Source organism: Myotis brandtii, unplaced genomic scaffold (genome assembly GCF_000412655.1).
Source record: "Myotis brandtii unplaced genomic scaffold, ASM41265v1 scaffold517, whole genome shotgun sequence".
Classification (NCBI taxonomy): Eukaryota; Metazoa; Chordata; class Mammalia; order Chiroptera; family Vespertilionidae; genus Myotis; species Myotis brandtii.
The window spans coordinates 1,413,617-1,433,673 of NW_005369706.1; the positions used below are offsets into that span (position 1 = coordinate 1,413,617).

At 48.2% G+C, this 20,057-nt stretch overlaps 1 protein-coding gene across 9 annotated transcripts in view; it reads left to right on the plus strand.

Moving 5' to 3' along the window:
* The window catches only part of ADCY6 (adenylate cyclase 6), a 52,181-nt gene that overhangs the window by 13,881 nt on the left and 18,243 nt on the right, over nucleotides 1–20,057 (plus strand). For 7 of the 9 annotated variants that reach the window (XM_005877361.2, XM_014548599.1, XM_014548600.1 and 4 more), the window contains 13 exons: nucleotides 1,061–1,086; nucleotides 1,301–1,448; nucleotides 1,675–1,772; nucleotides 1,968–2,055; nucleotides 2,224–2,340; nucleotides 2,586–2,744; nucleotides 3,039–3,217; nucleotides 4,072–4,107; nucleotides 4,191–4,320; nucleotides 4,615–4,878; nucleotides 5,658–5,862; nucleotides 6,651–6,775; nucleotides 6,980–9,424. In XM_005877361.2, coding sequence (XP_005877423.1) covers nucleotides 1,061–1,086; nucleotides 1,301–1,448; nucleotides 1,675–1,772; nucleotides 1,968–2,055; nucleotides 2,224–2,340; nucleotides 2,586–2,744; nucleotides 3,039–3,217; nucleotides 4,072–4,107; nucleotides 4,191–4,320; nucleotides 4,615–4,878; nucleotides 5,658–5,862; nucleotides 6,651–6,775; nucleotides 6,980–7,105 — 1,701 coding nt within the window. In that variant the 3' untranslated portion in view covers nucleotides 7,106–9,424. Of the gene's footprint in view, nucleotides 1–1,060; nucleotides 1,087–1,300; nucleotides 1,449–1,674; nucleotides 1,773–1,967; nucleotides 2,056–2,223; nucleotides 2,341–2,585; nucleotides 2,745–3,038; nucleotides 3,218–4,071; nucleotides 4,108–4,190; nucleotides 4,321–4,614; nucleotides 4,879–5,657; nucleotides 5,863–6,650; nucleotides 6,776–6,979; nucleotides 9,425–20,057 lie in introns of those variants that run through there. The other 2 variants (XM_014548601.1, XR_001364230.1) reach the window with 2 other exon arrangements.

The following is a 20,057-nucleotide window of genomic DNA, read 5'->3' on the forward strand; positions in this document are numbered from 1 at the left end:
GAGTACAGGTCTTTTACCTCCTTAGTTAAGTTTATTCCTACATATCTTAATTTTTTTTTTTTGGTGCAATGGTAAATGGGATTGTTTTTTTAATCTCTCTTTCTGTAAGTTCACTATTGGTGTATAAAAATGCCATAGATTTCTGGGCGTTAATTTTGTATTCTGCTACATTGCCAAATTCATTTATTAAGTCTAATCATTTTTTATGGCGTCTTTAGGGTTTTCTATGTACAGTATCATGTCATCTGCAAACATGACAGTTTTACTTCTTCTTTTCCAATTTGCATACCTTTTATTTCTTCTTCTTGTCTAATTGCTATGGCTAGCACTTCCAGTACTGTGTCGAACAGGAGTGGTGAAAGTGGGCATCCCTGTCTTGTTCCTGTTCTTAGGTGAGATGGTTTTAGTTTTTGCCCATTGAGTATGATGTTGGCTGTAGGTTTGTCATATAAGGCTTTTATTATATTGAGGTATGATCCCTCTATTCCCACTTTGCTGAAGGTTTTTATCAAGAAAGGGTGTTGGATTTTGTCAGAAGCTTTTTCTGCATCAGTTGATATGACTATGTGGTTTTTATCTCTCAATTTGTTTATGTGACATATCACATTTATTGATTTGCGGGTATTGTACCATCCTTGCATCCCCGGGAAAAATCCTACTTGGTCATGGTGTATGATCTTTCTAATGTAGTGCTGGATCTGATTTGCTAGAATTTTGTTAAGGACTTTGGCATCTATGTTCATGAGGGATATTGGCCTGTGATTCTCTTTCTTTGTGTTGTCTTTATCTGGTTTTGGTATTAGGGTGATGCTGGCTTCATAGAATTAGGCCTCACTTTCTTGTCTCCCTTAACACTCTGTGTCCCCCTTCCCTCTTCTGCCCGCCTGGTTGCGACTGCCATCACTATGAATGATTTCTGGTATTGGGGGTGGGAGAGATGATATCACCCCAGGGGTCCCAAGATTCCCAAAGAATATGGGGGAACCCTCAGCAGTGTTGGGGAGGGGGAAGCAGGGCAGACAGCTTTTACTTCACTTGCACACTCTGTCCCTTTCTCTAGGGCATTGATGATTCCAGCAAAGACAAGTAAGTTGGGTGACCGAGGAGGAGGAGTGGGGACGGCATTTGCACCTGGGACGGGGTTGTGAGGAGCAGAGGTCCCCCTCTCCTGGACCTTAAATGTGTTGTGTGAGAGCAGGTGCCACACACTCGCTCACACTCCGTCTGGGTGCTGCCCCTGTCCTTCCCTTTGCAATGGCCATGCGCATGCACCTGGTGAAGCCATGTCCCCTGCCCTCAGCCGGGGCGCTCAAGACGCCCTGAACCCTGAGGATGAGGTAGACGAGTTCCTGGGCCGTGCCATTGATGCCCGCAGCATCGATCAGCTGCGCAAGGACCATGTGCGCCGGTTCCTGCTCACCTTCCAGAGAGAGGATCTTGAAAAGAAGGTTTGGGGGATGCTGAAGGAGGAGGGTTGGGGAGGAGGCAGGTCCAGGCAGGGAAGTCTGAGCACAGGTGAGGGAACAGGAGAGGGATTGGGGGAATGGGAGGTGACCACAGGTCATGGTGGGAATTCCTATCAACTGGGCCAACTGCTGCTCCCCCTTGAGGCCCCTGGTAGCATGCTCCTCCCCAGGGCAGAGCCCAGTGCCAGCTCAGCCTCCTCTCCCTCAGTACTCGCAGAAAGTGGATCCCCGTTTCGGAGCCTACGTGGCCTGTGCCCTGTTGGTCTTCTGCTTCATCTGCTTCATCCAGCTCCTCATCTTCCCACAGTGAGAGCCCTGCCCCTCCTTGCTCAGCCTCTCTTCCCTCCAGCACCTCCCAAAACCTTCCTAAACACCCACACAAACACCCACAGAAGCCCACAGTCCCTGGAGCCCGAGCCCTGCCCATCTGGGGAGCGGGAGGTGGGACAAGGACACCCAATCTTCCAGGGTAACATTTTCTCGGGCTCTCTTCCATCCCAGCTCAACGCTGATGCTTGGGCTCTATGTCGGGATCTTCCTGCTGCTGTTGATCACAGTGCTGATTTGCGCCGTGTACTCCTGTGGCTCTGTGAGTAGGGAGGGGTCTTCCAGGGCTGGTGGGAGAGGGCAGGATGGGCCAGGGGTGGTCACATGGGGAGAGGGAGGAGAAGGTCGTGTCTCTTCATTGGGCCCCACCCCTGGGTGGCCATACCCCCTGGCTGATGTGGCCTCCAACTCATCTGTCTCCTGCCTACAGATCTTCCCTGAGGCCCTGCAACGCCTGTCCCGCAGCATTGTCCGCTCGCGGGCACACAGCACTGCAGTTGGCATCTTTTCAGTCCTGCTTGTGTTCACCTCCGCCATCGCCAACATGGTAAAGGTCCTCCCTCCTCATGCCAAAACCTGCTCTGGGCTCCGGGGCACATTTCCTGCCCTCAGGGAGCCTGTTTTCCCAAAGGAGGGGGTGAGGTCAATTCCAGTCCTCCATCCTTGATCTCCCCATCTCTTGTCATCCCTCAGTGAGAACTGGGGCCCCTGGAGTATAAGGCACCTGGGTTATGGCCCTTGCAACCCCTCGCTTCCTTGGTTACCCTGATATACCTCTCCCCACGTCTACAGTTCACCTGCAACCACACCCCCATACGAACCTGCGCAGCGAGGATACTGAATGTGACACCTGCCGACGTCACCGCCTGCCACCTGCAGCAGCTCAATTACTCTCTGGGTCTTGATACTCCCCTGTGTGAGGGCACCGCCCCCACCTGCAGCTTCCCTGAGGTGACCAAGCCGTGCTGAGCAGGGCAGGCGGAGGGGCTTCCTTATTAGCACCAGTTATTGACCCCTCTGGGCCAGACCCGGTGATGGGCACTGGGATCTCACCAGAGTCGCCAACTCAAGAGCAGCCAGGGGCCCCGGTGTGCGGTGGGGGTGACTGGAGGGTGGAAGAGGCTCGGGGTTGAGGTTGTGGAGGGGAGCTCAGGTGAGGCAGGGGAGGGGAGGGCGGGGCTCTCTCTGCATGGGGGCACCTTGGCTTCTGCCTTCACCCAACACCTCCCCTGCTGTCGCCCCCAGTACTTCATCGGGAACATGCTGCTGAGTCTGTTGGCCAGCTCTGTCTTCCTGCATATCAGTAGCATCGGGAAGCTGGCCATGATCTTTGTCCTGGGGCTCATCTACTTGGTGCTGCTTCTGCTGGGCCCCCCAGCCACCATCTTCGACAACTATGACCTGCTGCTTGGCGTCCATGGCTTGTGAGTTCATCCTCAGGCCCTTTCATCCCCCAGAAGTCTCTGGTGCCCAGGCCCCTTGTGCCCGTGGAATGTCACCACTCACCCCTCATCAGTTCGGGGAAAGGAGGCGGTGGAGGAGCTCCCAGCATATAACCCCAAACTGTCTCCCCAAGGGAACACCAGTGCTGGGAAATCCCTGTGTCTCTAGGTTAGACGTTAAAAAAAAAAAATCCCCTTTCGAATTTGCATGCTTTCATGTCCACTCTTGTGTCACACAGCTGCTTGGTGGCAGAGCCCTGACCAGGAACCAAAACTTCTGACTCCTGCTTGAGGGCTTTGCCTGGGACACCTCTCTGGCTTTTCCTCTGTAAAACCCCACCCCTTGTGATTTGTGGCCAGAGCTTGGTGTAGTTGAAAAAGCTTCTGGAGTCCATTGGGTTTGAATCCCTGCTCTGCCACTCATTAGCTGTGTGACCTTGAACAGGGGATTAACTTGACCTTGAACTTTTCTTCGCCTAAGTTTCCTCATCTGTTAAATGACAATGCCACCTGTCTCACAGGGTGGTTGTGAAGATGATAGTAACTAACACTGTCATGCTAAGCCTTTTGCATGCATTATTGAGATCTGATCCCTCTTTTGTTGATGAGGAAACAGGCTTGGAGAGTTAAGCAACTTGTACTAGGTCACATAGCTGGTAAGTAGAGGAGCCAGGAGTGGAACCTCTGCTCTTAATGAGTGACTGTAAGCAAAGCCCTGGCCCATTGTCTGGTTTGTGGTATGTACTCAGTCGATGCAGTTTCTGTCTCCCCTTCCCTGCCCCCACTCTGTATCCCAGGGAGAACCGATGACTTTGTCTCTTGTGTCTTCCTGCCAGGGCTTCTTCCAATGAGACCATCGATGGGCTGGACTGGTGAGTAAGGGCTCTGAGGCCGTGAAGGGTAGGGCTGCCAGATACCTCCTTCAGACACTGAGCATGCCTCTGCTTACCTGCAGCCCAGCTGCAGGGAGGGTGGCGCTCAAATACATGACCCCCGTGATTCTGCTGGTGTTTGCGCTGGCGCTGTATCTGCATGCTCAGCAGGTGGAATCGACTGCCCGCCTGGACTTCCTCTGGAAACTGCAGGTGACTGCGTGGGCCCGGGAAGGGGGAGAGGACTTGGGGGGCAGAGCCTAGGCCAAACCAGAAATGCATCTCATTAGCCGGCTAAGGCTCTGGTCGCCCCAAACCTACCTTGGCTCCAGGCCTCCTCTGTGTCTCTGTTCCTGCCTTCTTCACCCCTTTGCCTGTTCTTTAGGCCTCATCTGTCCAGGCCTTCCTTCTCCCACGTGGTTCCCTCTTATGCCCACCTTCAGGCGTTGGCTGCTGCACCGCCCCTTGTGAATGGTGGGCACTGGGTGATGGGTGTGGTGTCCACAGGCAACAGGGGAGAAGGAGGATATGGAGGAGCTCCAGGCCTACAACCGGAGGCTGCTGCACAACATTCTGCCCAAGGACGTGGCCGCCCACTTTCTGGCCCGGGAGCGCCGGAACGATGAGCTCTACTATCAGTCTTGTGAGTGTGTGGCTGTCATGTTTGCCTCCATTGCCAACTTCTCTGAGTTCTACGTGGAGCTGGAGGCAAACAATGAGGGCGTGGAGTGCCTGCGGCTGCTCAACGAGATCATCGCTGACTTTGATGAGGTGCTTGTCCAGTGAGCTGGTGCTGGCAGAGTGGGAGGACCTCTGGTTGAGAAGGCTGGGTTGGAGGGGTGGCTGGAGAAGGGAGGGAGATTTTATGGGACCCAGAGATGTTAGGGGCAGGGTAAGCGTAGGTAGAGTGGAGGGAGGATAGGGACCCATGAGGGTGTTAAGAGGCAGCATAGAGGGGAGCCCCAGTCGGGTAGGGTCATCATTGTTAGGGAGCAAAGGAGGACAAGAGGATCTGGAGGGGACAGGATAGGTACCAGGTGAATGTTTTTGAAGAGGAAAGCAAGAGTCTATGGACAGAGCCCGATTAATCCAAGTGAGCAAGATGGTCCCCCTAAATAAGGAAAGAGAAGCAAAATATAAGGAAGTGTCCTAAAGATCCAGATCAGGGATGGGCTTTCCACTCTGCTGGGGGGGAGGCACTTCCTCACTCTGGGACTCGGTTTCCCAAAAGGTCAGGTTGGAATAATTGATGCTTGATATCCCTTCTGTGGTTCTGGATTCTGTGAGTGAGCTATTGAATTGACCTGAAGCTGAGCGCTCAAGCCCTGGCCTGGGTTCTGATGGCTGCCTGGTGAGGGAGGCCTGTCTTCCTGGCTCCTCAGCCCTGCTCTGAGACCAGCAGCTGGGAGGGAGGCTCTCTCACTGAAAGGAGGGGAGCTGTTGAGACCGGGCAGTGGCGAAGGGGCCAGGGCATGGCAAGGAATGGGCGCTGGGGGCAGGGCTGGTTTTGGCCTCTTTGCCTTGAGAGCCGGCTCCCCTGTGCTGTCCAGATCATCAGTGAGGAGCGGTTCCGGCAGCTGGAGAAGATCAAGACGATTGGCAGCACCTACATGGCTGCCTCGGGGCTGAATGCCAGCACCTATGACCAGGTGGGCCGCTCCCACATCACTGCCCTCGCAGACTATGCCATGCGGCTCATGGAGCAGATGAAGCACATCAATGAGCACTCCTTCAACAATTTCCAGATGAAGATTGGTGAGAGGGCCTGGTGGCTGGCGGGTTTCCCAGGGCTGTTTCTGAGGAAAGCCTAGGGACCAGGCAGGACGGCATCACAGATCCCCCATCGGGACGCTTGTGGGTTTTCTTTCTCTCACTATATTGTCTGATATGAAGGACAACAATCATTCACTGAGGGCCAGCTATGTGCTGGGCACTGTTTCACACTTTAATCCTCACATTATCATCCCCTTGGACAGATAAGATAAAGAAACGGACTCTCAGAGATTAAGTAATTAGTAAGTGGTTGAACTGGGATTCAAAACCAGGTTTATGTCGACTCCAGTACCTGTGCCCTTACCTACGGCCAGTGTGATGAGGGGAACCCCCTCTCAGATGAACTGAGGATGGGAGTGGTTAATAGCATAGGTCCTGTAGTCAGACTGACTGGTTTGAATTCTGGGTATTGCACTTGCTGGCTTATTTAGCAAGTCATCTACCTTCTCTTAGCTTCACTTGCCTTATCTGGAAAATGGGGATACTGATACCTACCTTTTAGGCTTTTGAGAGGATGAAATACTAATGGAAATGCTTACCAGAGTGGCTGGCACAGGGCGCACATTCAGTAGGTGAGCTACTGTTCCAGCAGAGCTGTCCTGCCTCGGGGGAGCTCCTCAACTGACAGGACCATTCTTTACAACCAGGACACTTGTCCCTTTGCCATTTTCTTCTCTGGCTCCTTCTAAAGTGCCAGGAGGTGAGATGACTCCCTGGGCGACCCTGGAAAGCCACTCATCTCAAATGTCTTACTGCTCTCTCCACCCCAGGACTGAACATGGGCCCCGTTGTGGCAGGCGTCATTGGGGCTCGGAAGCCACAGTATGACATCTGGGGGAACACAGTGAATGTCTCTAGCCGGATGGACAGCACAGGGGTTCCTGACCGAATCCAGGTGAGGGGCCTGTGAGCAGAGGCTGGTAGGGTATGGGTCCAGGGGGCTTCTGTCGGTCCTTTTCTGCAACCCTTAGGACAGGGATAGGGTGGCAGTGTGCTGGGGCTTGGGGGAGGGCAGCTAGTATGATGAGAGGACCCCTGGGCCCCTACAAATGTAGCAGGAAGAATCCCAGCTAAGCAGTCTCCCTTCCCATCCTCCTAGGTGACCACGGACCTGTACCAGGTTCTAGCTGCCAAGGGCTACCAGCTGGAGTGTCGAGGGGTGGTCAAGGTGAAGGGCAAAGGGGAGATGACCACTTACTTCCTCAATGGGGGTCCCAGCAGTTAGCAGGGCCCAGCTACTAATTTAGCTGAAGGGACCAAGGTGGGCATTTGAGTGGACTCTGCTTGCTGGATGAAGCTGTGGCAGGGGGCACTGTACCTCAAGACCCTGCTGACCACAAAAGGGAACACCCAGCAGGCTGTGCTTGGACCATGCTCATTTGCCCTCAGGCTGGAGAATGAGGGGATACCAAGAGGGTTTTGTAAGTGACTTTCTTTTTAAATTGAGGCAGGGCTGTTCTCTCTCCTTTATTCCAGCTTTTGGGAGCAGGGGAGGGAATAGCAGTGGGAGCCCTCCTGCCGGAAAGATGGAAATGACAGCTTGCCATGCCTCCCTTTCCCTGTCTGGGCAGCAGGCTCAGGACCGGGCCCTTCCTTTCCCTTTTTCCTGGGAATACTTTGTACAAAGACTGGGGCAGGTGTGAAGAGTGCCTATTCCATGCTTGCCTTTGCTACGCCTGCATCCCCAGCATGGTCCTGGGGTCTCCTGGCCTCAGCCAGGTCTCCCTCCTAGGCACAGGCAGAGGAGGGAGATGCTCTCAGAACCCAGTTCTGTCCATATTTCAGGGGAATGTTTCCATTTGCCAAATCCTAGTCCCATGATCTGTCCCCAAAGGGGAACAAAGGGACTTCTGACAGCTCAGATTTAGCCCCAGTTCCTGCAAAGTGTCAGGGAAAGGGGCATCTGGCCTCATTGGTACTGTGAAAATGCCCGGCCAGAGAGCAGGCATTTGTGTGGGGATGTCAGAGCAGGAGCTGGAAATTCACCTGCAGGTGCCAAAGAGAGCAGGCTGGCCAGGGAGGGGGTGGGGCCGGACTCTGATCTGAGGGCCCGACGGCAGGATCAGGTCACCCTGCCCCTGTGCTCTCTTGCTGTCTGCTGGCAAGGGGGGGAGGGGTGGCTGGAGCTTCTCTACCCCTTCTATTGCCAAGTTAGAAAGGGCCAGAGCCTGCAGGAAGATGACCCTGATCCCAAACTATCCTCCCAAGCCTTCGGCACTGGGAGGGCCTGTGTGTCTGTGCAGTGTGTGTGCATGTCGGTCTTTGTGTGCGTGTCTGTTGTCCAGGACTGTGTCCTTCGTGCTCCTGTTCCTCAGCTCTCCACCCAGGCTGCCTCTCTCCTGTGGGCCTCTGTCTTCTGGGAAAAAGGCGGTGTTTCAGGTTTCAAAGGACGGAGAGAGATGCCCAGGTGGCCCAGGAGAGGGATTTGGTGTCCTGGCAAGAGAAGGGGTCCCTGGGGAGAAGAGTCCTTTTTGTGCCAAATCCCTAAGTGCCATTGGGGCCATGTGTGCAGCATAACTATCTCCCTGCCTGGGCAGAGACCAGCCTGAACTGTCTAGGGTTTGGTGGGCAGAGGCTCAGGACTTTCTTGGGTTTCCCAGCTGGTGTCCTGGGGCGAGGTATGCTTTGGGACTGGGGTAGCATGGGATCCTTCTGAGGACCCAGATACCGGTACTAGGGGATGGGGTAGGCGGGCTTGAAAGTTGGCCTTCCCCAGCCTTCAGCCTGAGTCTAGCATGCTCCTGGCTCCCCAACCCCCATGCAGCCTGCAAGGGCTTGGCAGGAGGGTTAGGAGGCTGGATTCTATATTCCTGTCCTATCCCTGCCTTCTTTTTCCCTTTCCCTGCAACCTCTTGCCTCTGGCCTGAATTAGTTGGTGCCTTGGTTTCTCTGTCTGTACCTATTTAAGCCTGAATTTTGCTTAAAGACTGCTCTGTCTCGGAGGTGACGAGAGGCAGAGGAGAGTGCATCCCAGAGTTGCTGGATTGGGAGTAGAAAGGGCAAGTTCCCTTCTTCATGCCCTTTCTGACTCTAGTTCCTGGTAGAGGCCTGGTTTCTGATTTGAACTGCCTGCCTTAGGGGAATCTTCATGCATCAACCAAACAGGCCATTAGGCACTTTGTTAAGACAAGGCAGGAAGAGGGAAAAAGACTAGTTGGACCAGACAGAAAATCAACTTCCCTCCCTCCGGCCATATCCCTGGATAGGAAGGGACTGCTTGGAGACATGGGGTGGGGGTGAGGGGATAAGGAGACCAGAGTGGGAAGACCGCAGTCTTGGGTGACTTGTCTCTGCTGCTTGCTAGGCGGGAAGGGCCTGTCCACACCCTGGCTCCCTGTACCACAGTGCCAGCCATGCTCTTCCTCCGGGCTATCGCTGTCCCCTTCTTCACTGGTTGGTGGGAGAAACCAGTGGAAAGGAGGCCCAGGGACTTGGTTTTATACTGTAACCACTGTGGGAGGGGAGGGGTGGGGGATGTACCATGTATTTCAGTGAAATATTTAATATATTTAAATATCAATAAAATCAAACTCTTTGTAAAATTCTCTGTTCTCTGCTGCTGTTCTGGGCCCCGGGTTGGGTCAGAATCAGCAGAGCCTGGTGTGGAGGCAGCCTCCTGCCTGAAGGCTGGGTGGACCTCGGTTGTCTGTGGTCAGAGGACTTCCTCTGCTTTCCTCCTGGCCGCAGTGAAGCTGCAGTGTCTTCTGAGAGCATAGCTCCTCTAGGCCCTGCAGCATCATGAGGACCAATGAGACTTCCCAGATCTGTTACGCTGGCCTCTTCCACGCATGAGGTTAGGACCCCCTGTGGTGGTCTTCCCAGTGCCCTGGCCCCTCCCAAGCAAACACCAAGTTCTGGCTGCTTCAAGAACTCACATACCTGACCTCACGGGACTTTGGGCACTGGGATCGTTTCCCTCCCCCTCACGTTCAGAGCATAGGAGTGACTTCTGGTCCAATCTAAAGTTTACTTTTTCATTAGTCAGCCATCAGAGCCGGACACCTTTTTCCTCTTTCCCCTTCTTTGTCCTCCTTCCACGGACCATCCTGTCCTTCTGCAAGCACATCTTGCTCAATACAGACTGAATAGTCTGTCATTGAGGGTAGAGTGATCCATAAACCTGGAAAAGAGAGGGTCTCAGATTCAGTCAGGCTAGGCCGGAGTGTGTGTGTGTGTGTGTGTGTGTGTGTGTGTGTGTGTGTGTGTGTGTGTGTGTGTGTGTGTGTGTGTGTGTGTGTGTGTGTGTGTGTGTGTGTGTGTGTGTGTGTGTGTGTGTGTGTGTGTGTGTGTGGCGGGGGTCCTTAAACATAGGTCAAGACTATCTCAGGGCAGAATGGGCAGGGGTAGTGATGAGGAAGTAGGACTACTGCCAATGGATAGTGGCTGGAGGGCGAGGAGGCAGCAACAGGGGGAGGATTCCCACAGGAATCCTATAGACACTTGTCTTGTGCCTGCTCAGAAGTCATATCCACATGGCGAAACAAAGACACAGATAAATCTTTACCTCCTTTGAATGCCACCACTGCCCAAATTTTGGGGCCACTTTCCCTGGTAAGACTCAAAATACCTCTTCTATTCCCTAACTCTGAGTAGAGATGAAACAGTCTCTAAGGATTTGAGTGGAGGGAATAGTCTAACCCCTCCCCGCCTAACCTGGTCATTGGGCTTTTAATGAGGCAGTGGCGAGGGCTCCGGACCCACGGCATGGTGTCTTCTGGGCGCACTCCTGGCTCATTTGACCTCCAGAAGCTGAAGTTCTGAGCATCAGTCAAGGGGACTCTAAAGACTTGATTGGGGACTGAAAGGTTTAGGGAAGCACAAGTTATCCAATTTCTTTTAGTTCTGTACTCCCTTTTGTGGGTCAGGGCAGCATAAGCAACTGGGCCTGACCAGGTGCTGAGAAGTCCTAGGAGTTTGGTCACCACACCCAGCTTTACTTCCGGATTCCAGCATCTCACACCCTTCATGGTCAGTTGAATCAGTTTTGGTTCTTCCTGCTGCTACTAAGCCCATCTCTTAGAGAGCTTCCCCCACATGCTAAAATAGTGGAAAAGCAAGTGGTCAACCCACTTGGGAAATATGCAAGATGGGTCCACAGGTTCAAACCCTCGACCCTTCAGTCTGCAGACTGATGCTCTAACCACTGAGCGAGTGGCCAGGGCTTTTTTTTTTTTTTAAATGCTTAATCATCCTCATTCCCTTCCTTCCTCTCTGAAATAGTTCCTTTCTTTGTTCATTCCAGGTAATTCTCTGAAATTTAGCAATTATACTACCTCATGTTTACATACTGCTAATAGATATCATTTATCAAGGATCTGTCATGTTGTAAATGTCATATTAGAGGTGTTCTTAAACTTTTGAAAGAATGTCAGACCTATTTCGATTTTGGGGGGGTATTTTCACTATTTGAATAAATCTAATTATACTAGTGTATAAAACAGAATTTCCGGAGGATGAGGCCCAGAAATCAGGCTTAAAAAGATTCCCAAAGTGATTCTAATGTGCAGCCAAGGTTGCGAACCACTGTATAAAATGTTTATATTTTTAAAAATTAGAATTATAGCCTAATATTATGAGTACATAGTCTTTATAATCATTTTTTAAAAATCCCTAATACACCGTTGAGTAGATGTTACATTTTTTACTTAATTATTCTCTTATTAATTGTAATAAGCTTTTTAAAAGTTTTGCTATTAGAAATAATTCTTAGATAATCCTTCATGCATGTCATTTAAAAAATATTTTTATTGATTTCAGAGAGAGGAAGGAAGAGGGAGAGAGGGATAGAAACAACAATGATGAGAGAGAACTATTGATCAGCTGCCTCCTGCATGCCCCCTACTGGGTATCAAGCCTGCAACCTCAGCATGTGCCCTGACTGGGAATTGAGCTGTGACTTCCTGTTTCATAGTTCGATGCTCAACCATTGAGCCATGCTGGCTGGGCCATGTATGTCATTAAAATAATTTTTTTCATTGATTTTTAGAGAGAGAGGAAGGGAGAGGGAGAGAAACATTAATGTGAGAATGTAACATTGTCAGCTACCTCCTGCACACCCCCTACCAGGGGTCAAGCCCAAAACCTAGGCATGTGCCCTGACTGGAAATCAAACTGACAATCCTTCAGTGCATGGGCCAATGCCCAACTTACTAAGCTATACCAGCCAGGGCCATGGATGTCATTTTTAATTTCTGAAAGCTTTATTTTTTAAAATTAGATGTTAATTTTGAGATAATTACAGATTCACATAGTTGGAAGAAATGATACACAGTGATCCTGTATACCCTTTACCCATTGCCCCCCAAGAGTAACATCTTGCAAAGCTATCTAGTACAATATCACAGCCATGCTATTAACATAGTGATATAGAACAGCTCCATCACTACATGATCCTGGAGTTGCCTTTTATAGCCACACCCTCCACCTCCACACCCCCGACATTGGTAATCAATAATCTTTTCTTCATTTACATAATTTTTAAAAATGTTATATGCTTGCCTGGCTGGTGTGGCTCTGTGGTTGAACATCAACATGAACCAGGAGGTCATGGTTTGATTCCTGGTCAGGGCACATGACCGGGTTGCTCCCGGATTGCAGGCACAATCCCCAGTGTGGGGCGTGCAGGAGGCAGCCAATTAATGATTCTCTCTCAGCATTGATGTTTCTATCTCTCTCTCCCTCTCCCCTCCTCTCTGAAATCAGTACAAACATATTTTTAAAAAGAATGTTGCCGTGCTGGCTTCCACAGCACATATACTAAAATTGGAATGATACAGAGATTAACAAGCATGACACGCAAATTAGTGAAGCATTCCATATTTTTTAAAAAGAAAGGAAAAAAGTTTTATACAATCAGTATCATACAGCATGTGCTCTTTCAGGGACTGCCTTTCTTTACATAGCATAATTCCCTGGAGATTCCTACACGTTATCAAATGTATCAGTAATTTGTCCTAGATGCTTTTTAAAACGTACATCTTCTCTAACTTTCACACAATGCTAGAGTATTGTTTCCATTTCCAGATGATTTGGAGCAGTTAAATGTTTAAAATCATTTTCTTAAGGTTACACAACTTGTTTGGAACTTCAACTCAGTTCGAATTCCAAAGCTAGAGCTTGGTCTACCACTCCTTGGAGGCATAGCATGTAATAATATACAAGTACTTTTCCTAAATTGTCACACTTTTGGTTTGATCCTCATAGCAAGTCTGTAAGATTAGTAGAGCAGCTATTTTCTGGGTTTTTTTTTTTTTAATGAACGAGGAAACAGGTTAATTAAGAATAAGTGACTACTCAAGTTGAGACATTTAAAAGAGGCAGAACTGGACTGAAACCTGGACCTTCTGCCTTCAAGTCTGATTCAATTTTTATTTTATCTTGCTCACTCCACCACTCAGGTCTACTTTCTCCCTCATCTTCTCAGTCTCTCCTCTTGGCACTCTTTATTCCCTGCCCTATAACCATGCCCCACCTCATCCAGGCCATTTTTTAGGAACTCAAGACATAGCCCACCCAGGGGTACTCACATGTCTTTAGCAACACCTTCCGTACAGCTTCGTGGTACTTTGCGTGGCTATTCTGGTGCACAGAATAATTCCCATCTTTTGAGATAATCGGGGGAAGCTTCGTGGGCACCAGTTCCTTCTGGTCTGAAACGAGAGCAGATTTGACAAATGGGACTATTTGATTCTCTGAGCCTCTACTCTCCATGCCAACCACACACATGGCAGGGATCTCTCCGAGCAACACACATCTGATTCTCCATTTTTGGTATCTTCAGGAGTCACATCACAATGCCTGTGACAGAGGGGAGCGAGGGAGAATCCGGAGATCAAGAGACCACCTTCCCCACTTTCTTGCTCCTCCCTGTCTCCTGGGCTTTGAGTGGCCTCCTGCTGAAATCAAGATATAGATAGATATTTAGGATTAGTGCAGGTGAAAAAAGGCACTTAATCTGGCCAAGGCAGCAATCCCTTTTGGGGACTGGTGTATTTGCAGAGCTCTAATTGGTCTAAAGGGAAAGTTATGTTTGAGCTGAGTCTTGGAGGGTAAGGAGTTGTCTGTGGGACATGGTAGTATCCGAAAGAACATTTCAGGCAGCAGGACAGCAAGTGTTAAAAGTATTAGAGAGGGCCCAGCTTGCTATTGATTTGGAGCCTGATTCGTGTTGAGTAAAGTGGAAAGGACAGGGGGTGGGGCTAGTGCAGAGTAGGGTAGGGTGGGGTAGGGCAGAGTAGTAGAGTGTAGATCTAGTATTCTTATGAGGGTTTGGGACTCCCCTCTGGGGCAAAACCTATATATCACTAGGCTGAAAAGACTAGATCTTCCTTACCCAGTGTAATGGTCTGAATGTGTCCTCCAAATTTATTTATTTATTTATTTATTTATTTATTTAATTTTATTTTTTCAGTAACCAGAGATTTTATTGGGTCACAAATTTGAAGCAGGGCAGGAATTTTTGCTTTAAGTATGGCTGGACCCAGGAACTCAGTGGATGTCCCCATGTGGCTCTTTTTCTTCATCTTTCATTTACCTGGATTGGCTGCAGTCTAGGCAGATGTTGCTCACCTGTAGTAAGGTGGCCACTAGCTGCTCCAGCTAAACACAGTAACTTCTCAGCAAGGGAAGGAGAACCCTTGTCCTCCAAATTTATACTTTGAAAACGTAATGCCCAAAGTGATGGTATTTGGAGGTGGGGGCTTTGGGAGGTGATTAGGTCATGAGGGCAGAGCCTTCATCAGTGGGATTAGTGTCCTTAGAAAAGAGGCCTGAGAGAGTTCCCTCACCCCTTCCACCATGGGAGGACACAAAGTGAAGCCTGCGACCTGGAGGAGGACCTCACCCGACCATGCTGGCACCCCGATCGTGGCCTTCAGCCTTCAGAACAGTGAGAAATAAATTTCTGTTGTTTACAAGCCACCCAGTCTATGGCATTTTGTTATAGCACCCTGAACAGACTAAGACAGTGATTTTCAACCAGTGTGCTGCGGGACACGAGGCACACTGGTGTGCTGCGAGAATCTGTAAAACATGCAATACCTGACTGTTTAGTCAGGGGCATTGACCTCTTTTCCCTTTTGTCAAATAAAAAAATGACAATAGCCAACACAGCAATAGCCGTTTGGTGTGAATGAATCAAAATTATACATTTTTTTTTTTGTCAGGCCAGCAAAAAATACATTTTTTGGTGTGTCACAGACATTTAGTAGTTTCTGTGTGCCATGAGATGAACAAAGTTGAAAATCGCTGGGCTACGATACTTAGCCACTCTTACAGCTAGGGCCTGGGCAGAAAGTTTGGCTAGGACAATCAAATACATCTGTTCCAGATTTTGAATCAAAGATGAGGTTGCAAAGAAGCAGCGGTTTGTAAAGCCTTTTTCTGTTGATGGGAAGTTGCAGCAGTGAAACTGTGCTTGGCTGTAGCACAGTGTGCAGGGCCCAGCATCCTTGGTGCCAGTGGTGCCTACCCTAGCATTGATTGCAGTAGTTGTGCCTCACCAGGTCTGCAGCATGATTCGGAACAGTGTTCCTGGTTACTATCCATCAAGCTTGGTTCTCTGTTCCTTCTACAGCTTTTATGTGCTTCCCAATATTATTTTCTTCTTTTTAAAATTTTAAATTTTTAAAATTTTTATTTCCAAATATTTAAAAAAACTATTTTTTTTACTGTGTTGTGTAATTGACATAGAAAGTTGTACATATTTTATACAACTTAATGAGTTTGGAGATAAGTACACACCTAGGAAACCATCACTAAAATCTATACCATAAACGTTTATATTCCTTCCAGAGATTTCCTCCCACCCTCTTTATTGTTATTTTGTGATAAGAACATTTAACAAGATTTACCCTTTTAGCAAACTTTTAAATATGTAATGCAATTGAACTACAACCTTTATGCTGCATAGATCTCCAGGACTTACTCATCTTGTAGAACTGAAACTTGTACCCTTTGACTACTGCCCTCCACCCCCACCCCCCCCCCCCCCACACCACCCCCAATGCCCTTTCCCCTAGCCTCTGGCAACACCATTCTACTCTCTGCTTCTGAGTTTGATTATTTTAGGTTCCTCATATAAGTGGTATCATGTAGTATTTGGCCTTCTGTGTCTTCCAGGTTCATCCATGTTATTGCAAATGGCAGATTTCCACTGTATACATATATTGCATTTTCTTGATCTATTCATGCATTGTGGACATTTATGTTGCTTCCATGTCTTGGGTATTGTGAATAATGTTGCAATGAACATGGAAATGCAGATATCAATTTGAAACCCTGATTTCAATTCCTTTGGTTATATACCCAGAAATGGAATTGCTGGATCATATGGTAGTTCTATTTTTAATTTTTGAAGGAACTTACATACTGTTTTCCATAGAGGCTGCACCAATTTGTATTCCTACCAACAGTGCACGGGGGTTCCCTTTTCTCCACATTTTCACTAACACTTGTCTTTCATGTTTGTTTTTTTAAACATGTGAGGTGTTATTTCATTGTGGTTTTATTTTGCATTTCCCTGATGATTAATGATCTTTTAAAATGCCTGTTGGCCATTTGTGTGTCTTCTTTGAAGAAATGTCTTTTCAGTTCCTTTGCCTATTTTTTAATCAAATTTTTTTTTGCTAAAGTTATGAGTTTTTTTATACTTTTGGATATTAACCCTTTATCAAAATATATGGTTTGAAAATATTCTCTCTCATCTGCAGGTTGTTTTTTCATTTTGTTGTTTATTTGCCATGCAGAAGTTTTTTAGTTTGATATAATCCCACCAATATTCTTTTAACAAATTCATATTCTGCTTAAATAGGATTTGGCTTACACTTCTGAATCCTGAGCTGTCAGGAACTGGATGAAAATTGGCCCTTCTCTCTGAAAATTGTTGAGATTGCTGCCTCACCTCTGGTGGAGGGTGGGGATGCACTTCTTTTCTGGAGTTCTTCCCCAGCTCCTGCTTTCCCCCTTCTTCATGGCTTGGCCCCACTCCCTCGACTCTGTCTCTCCTCCCTCCCTTTTGCACTCCTATGGAAGAGCCCTCTAATATTCTCTGAGATAATGACACTGCCAGGGTGGGACACTGTTTGAATCCCCTCCCTCTACAGATAGTTGGGGACTTGGAAAGGCGGCAGGGTATAGAGTTCTGGAAGCCTGGCCTGACCAGGGGGCTGATCTGTGCTTCATCACAGGTTACAGCAACGAGAGGGGCCAGTTCCTGGTAGCAGTGTCATTTGAGTTTGGTGATTTGACTTTGGGAGAGTAGGGAGTGGGGGTAAGCAGATATAAACTGAAGAGCAGGAGCATATTTCTAGTGGGCAATGGGATCTGGCCTGTAGTAACTGTTGGTCTGGGTGCAGGTGACAGTGGGAGCTCTTTATCTGTCCTAAGGCCTCAGACAGATCATCCTTAAGGGTACAACCGGATGATATTCTCTATTATCTGTTTCCAAATAGTAGATTTCCAGCTTCCCATATGGATGGTTATAGTGTGCTTGGAGGTGTGCTGGACAATAGCACCCATGTGGATGCCTTCCTCCCGAATCAAGCACCCATTGACATACTCCTCGCATCAGTTTTTGGCAGGCTGGGAGATATTTTTGGTAACTATAGCTTCTTGAAGCTTCCAGGTTTGGAAGCCACCTGAGGTGAAGAGTGGTGATGGGTAGGTAAGAATCATGCCACAGACTCTGTGAAAGGGCATGTTTTGGGTACAGGGATGCAGCGAGCTCTTTATAAGCAAGCTTCACTGTGGTAAGGTAGTGGACTCCATCATTTTGTTGGTAGGTGGTATAACAGAGGAGGTTCTTCATCCACCCAGTTAATGCCATGCTTCATATGGTTTTGGGGGCTAAATAGATATGGAGTACCCTGGGCAGTTTCTTCTAGAAATGGGCCACGAAATGGGAGTTACCATAAGGCCACCTTTAATACTTTGAATGGACTGTGAAGGACTTCTGGGGTGATGCAAAAGTACATGGGTGGATCTTTCACTTATCCAATTTAATATTGTAAATTTCACAATATTATAGGCTTCCCAGGGCCAATGGAGTCATTGCAACATTTTTAATTATCCACTACTTTGCCCATTGCCTCTTGGTTAGTTGGAACTGGGGCTGATTTGCCACAATATTTTCAGGTTGCCCTAATTGGTTTGGCTCAGTGGATAGAGCGTCAGCCTGCAGACTGAAGGGTCTCAAGTTCGATTCCGATCAAGGGCATGTACCTTGGTTGTGGGCACATGCCCAGGAGGGGGTGTGCAGGAGGCAGCTGATCGATGTTTCTCTCTGATCGATGTTTCTCTCTCTCTATCCCTCTCCCTTCCTCTCTGTAAAAAAATCAATAAAATATATTTTAAAAAATATTTTCAGGTTGAAGAATTTTTAAAATGTGTGTGCTTCAGAGGCTCCCAGAATTCTGATTTCCAGGTTGTGGTACTTGCCTGCCTCTTCCAGATGCTTAGTACACAGTGGTGATAATATCTAATACTCATTACTTGCAGTTGTCTTAGACTTGGTGTTACTTCTAGCAGAGTAATACCACCCTGACTAGAAAATCATATAAGATCAGCTTGAGAGAAATGCTGTGGTACTTACTGTACATAACAAATGACTCCTGCTCAGAAGGTAATACCCATTGCTGGGTATTAACTCCTTGAAGTTGGCTGGGGCATTAAGATGGACTGAAATGGGCTGACGTGTGTTTGGAAGGCTATCTTACAATGACTTATTGTCTTCCCTGATACAAGGAAATTGCCAGTGCTTCAGGAGGAAGTGGACAGGAACATGAGCCCAGGGAAACAGACCAATCCACAGGGCACATTTCACATGTGGTGGGAGTTCCTTTGCATCCATGTCCAAAAATATCTTCCTCAATGTGGTGCACTTGCTCAGGATCCTGGACAGAGGGGAAGAAGGTGAGCGTGAGGTCACAGAAAGGCTTAGTTAGTACTGGTTGCAGACGGCTGACATAAAATGGATCATGTGGATCTTCTAGAGCAGGGGTGGGCAAACTTTTTGACTCGAGGGCCACAATGGGTTCTTAAACTGGACCGGAGGGCCGGAACAAAAGCATGGATGGAGTGTTTGTGTGAACTAATATAAATTCAAAGTAAACATCATTCCATAAAAGGGTACGGTCTTTTTTTTTTTTAGTTTTATTCATTTCAAACGGGCCGGATCTGGCCCGCGGGCCGTAGTTTGCCCACGGCTGTTCTAGAGGTAACAACAAAAAGAGCTAATACTTAGTGACTGTGCTCAGCAGAACTATAAAAGATAGGTACTGTCATCTTACTTTACAAACAGGGAAAGAGAAGCTCAGAGAAGTTTAGTAATTTCCCCCAGGTCACATAACTGATGTATGGAAGAGACATGAGTTTAACCCAAGCAGTTTGGCTCCAGAGCCTATGCTCTTAACCACCACACCAAACGGACTCTTGAAATAATCTAATCAGAACATCCAGGAAAGACCAAGGACTAAGAGAAAATGTGGACTGATAGAACTAGCCTGTTTTAAAAAATATATGTATTTTTACTGATTTTAGAGAGGAAGGGAGAAGGATAGATTAAACATCAATGTTGAGAGAGAATAATTGATTGGCTGCCTCCTGCACACCTTCTATTGGGGATTAGACCTGCAACCTGGGCATGTGCCCTGACTGGGAATCGAACCATCACCTGAACCACACCAGTCAGGCAGAACTATCCTTTCTTTTTTCTTTATTAAGGTATAACATATGTGTCCTTATCCCCTCATTAACTCCCCCCACCCGCTCATGCCCTCACCCCCGTGGTGTCTGTGTCCATTGGTGATGCTTATATGCATGCATACAAGTCCTTTGGTTGATCTCTCCCCATTCCCACCCGCCTCCCGGCCTTTCCTCTGAGGTTTGATGGTCTGAAAGATGCTTCTCTGTCTCTGGATCTGTTTTTGTTCATCAGTTTATGTTGTTCATTATATTCCACAAATGAGTGAGATCATGTGATATTTATCTTTCTCCAACTGGCTTATTTTGCTTAGCATAATGCTCTCCAGTTCCATCCATGCTGTTGCAAATGGTAAGAACTCCTTCTTTTTTACCGCTGCATAGTATTTTATATTGTAGATGTATCACAGTTTTTTAATCCACTCATCTACTGATGGGCACTTAGGCTGTTTCCAAATCTTAGCTATGGTGAATTGTGC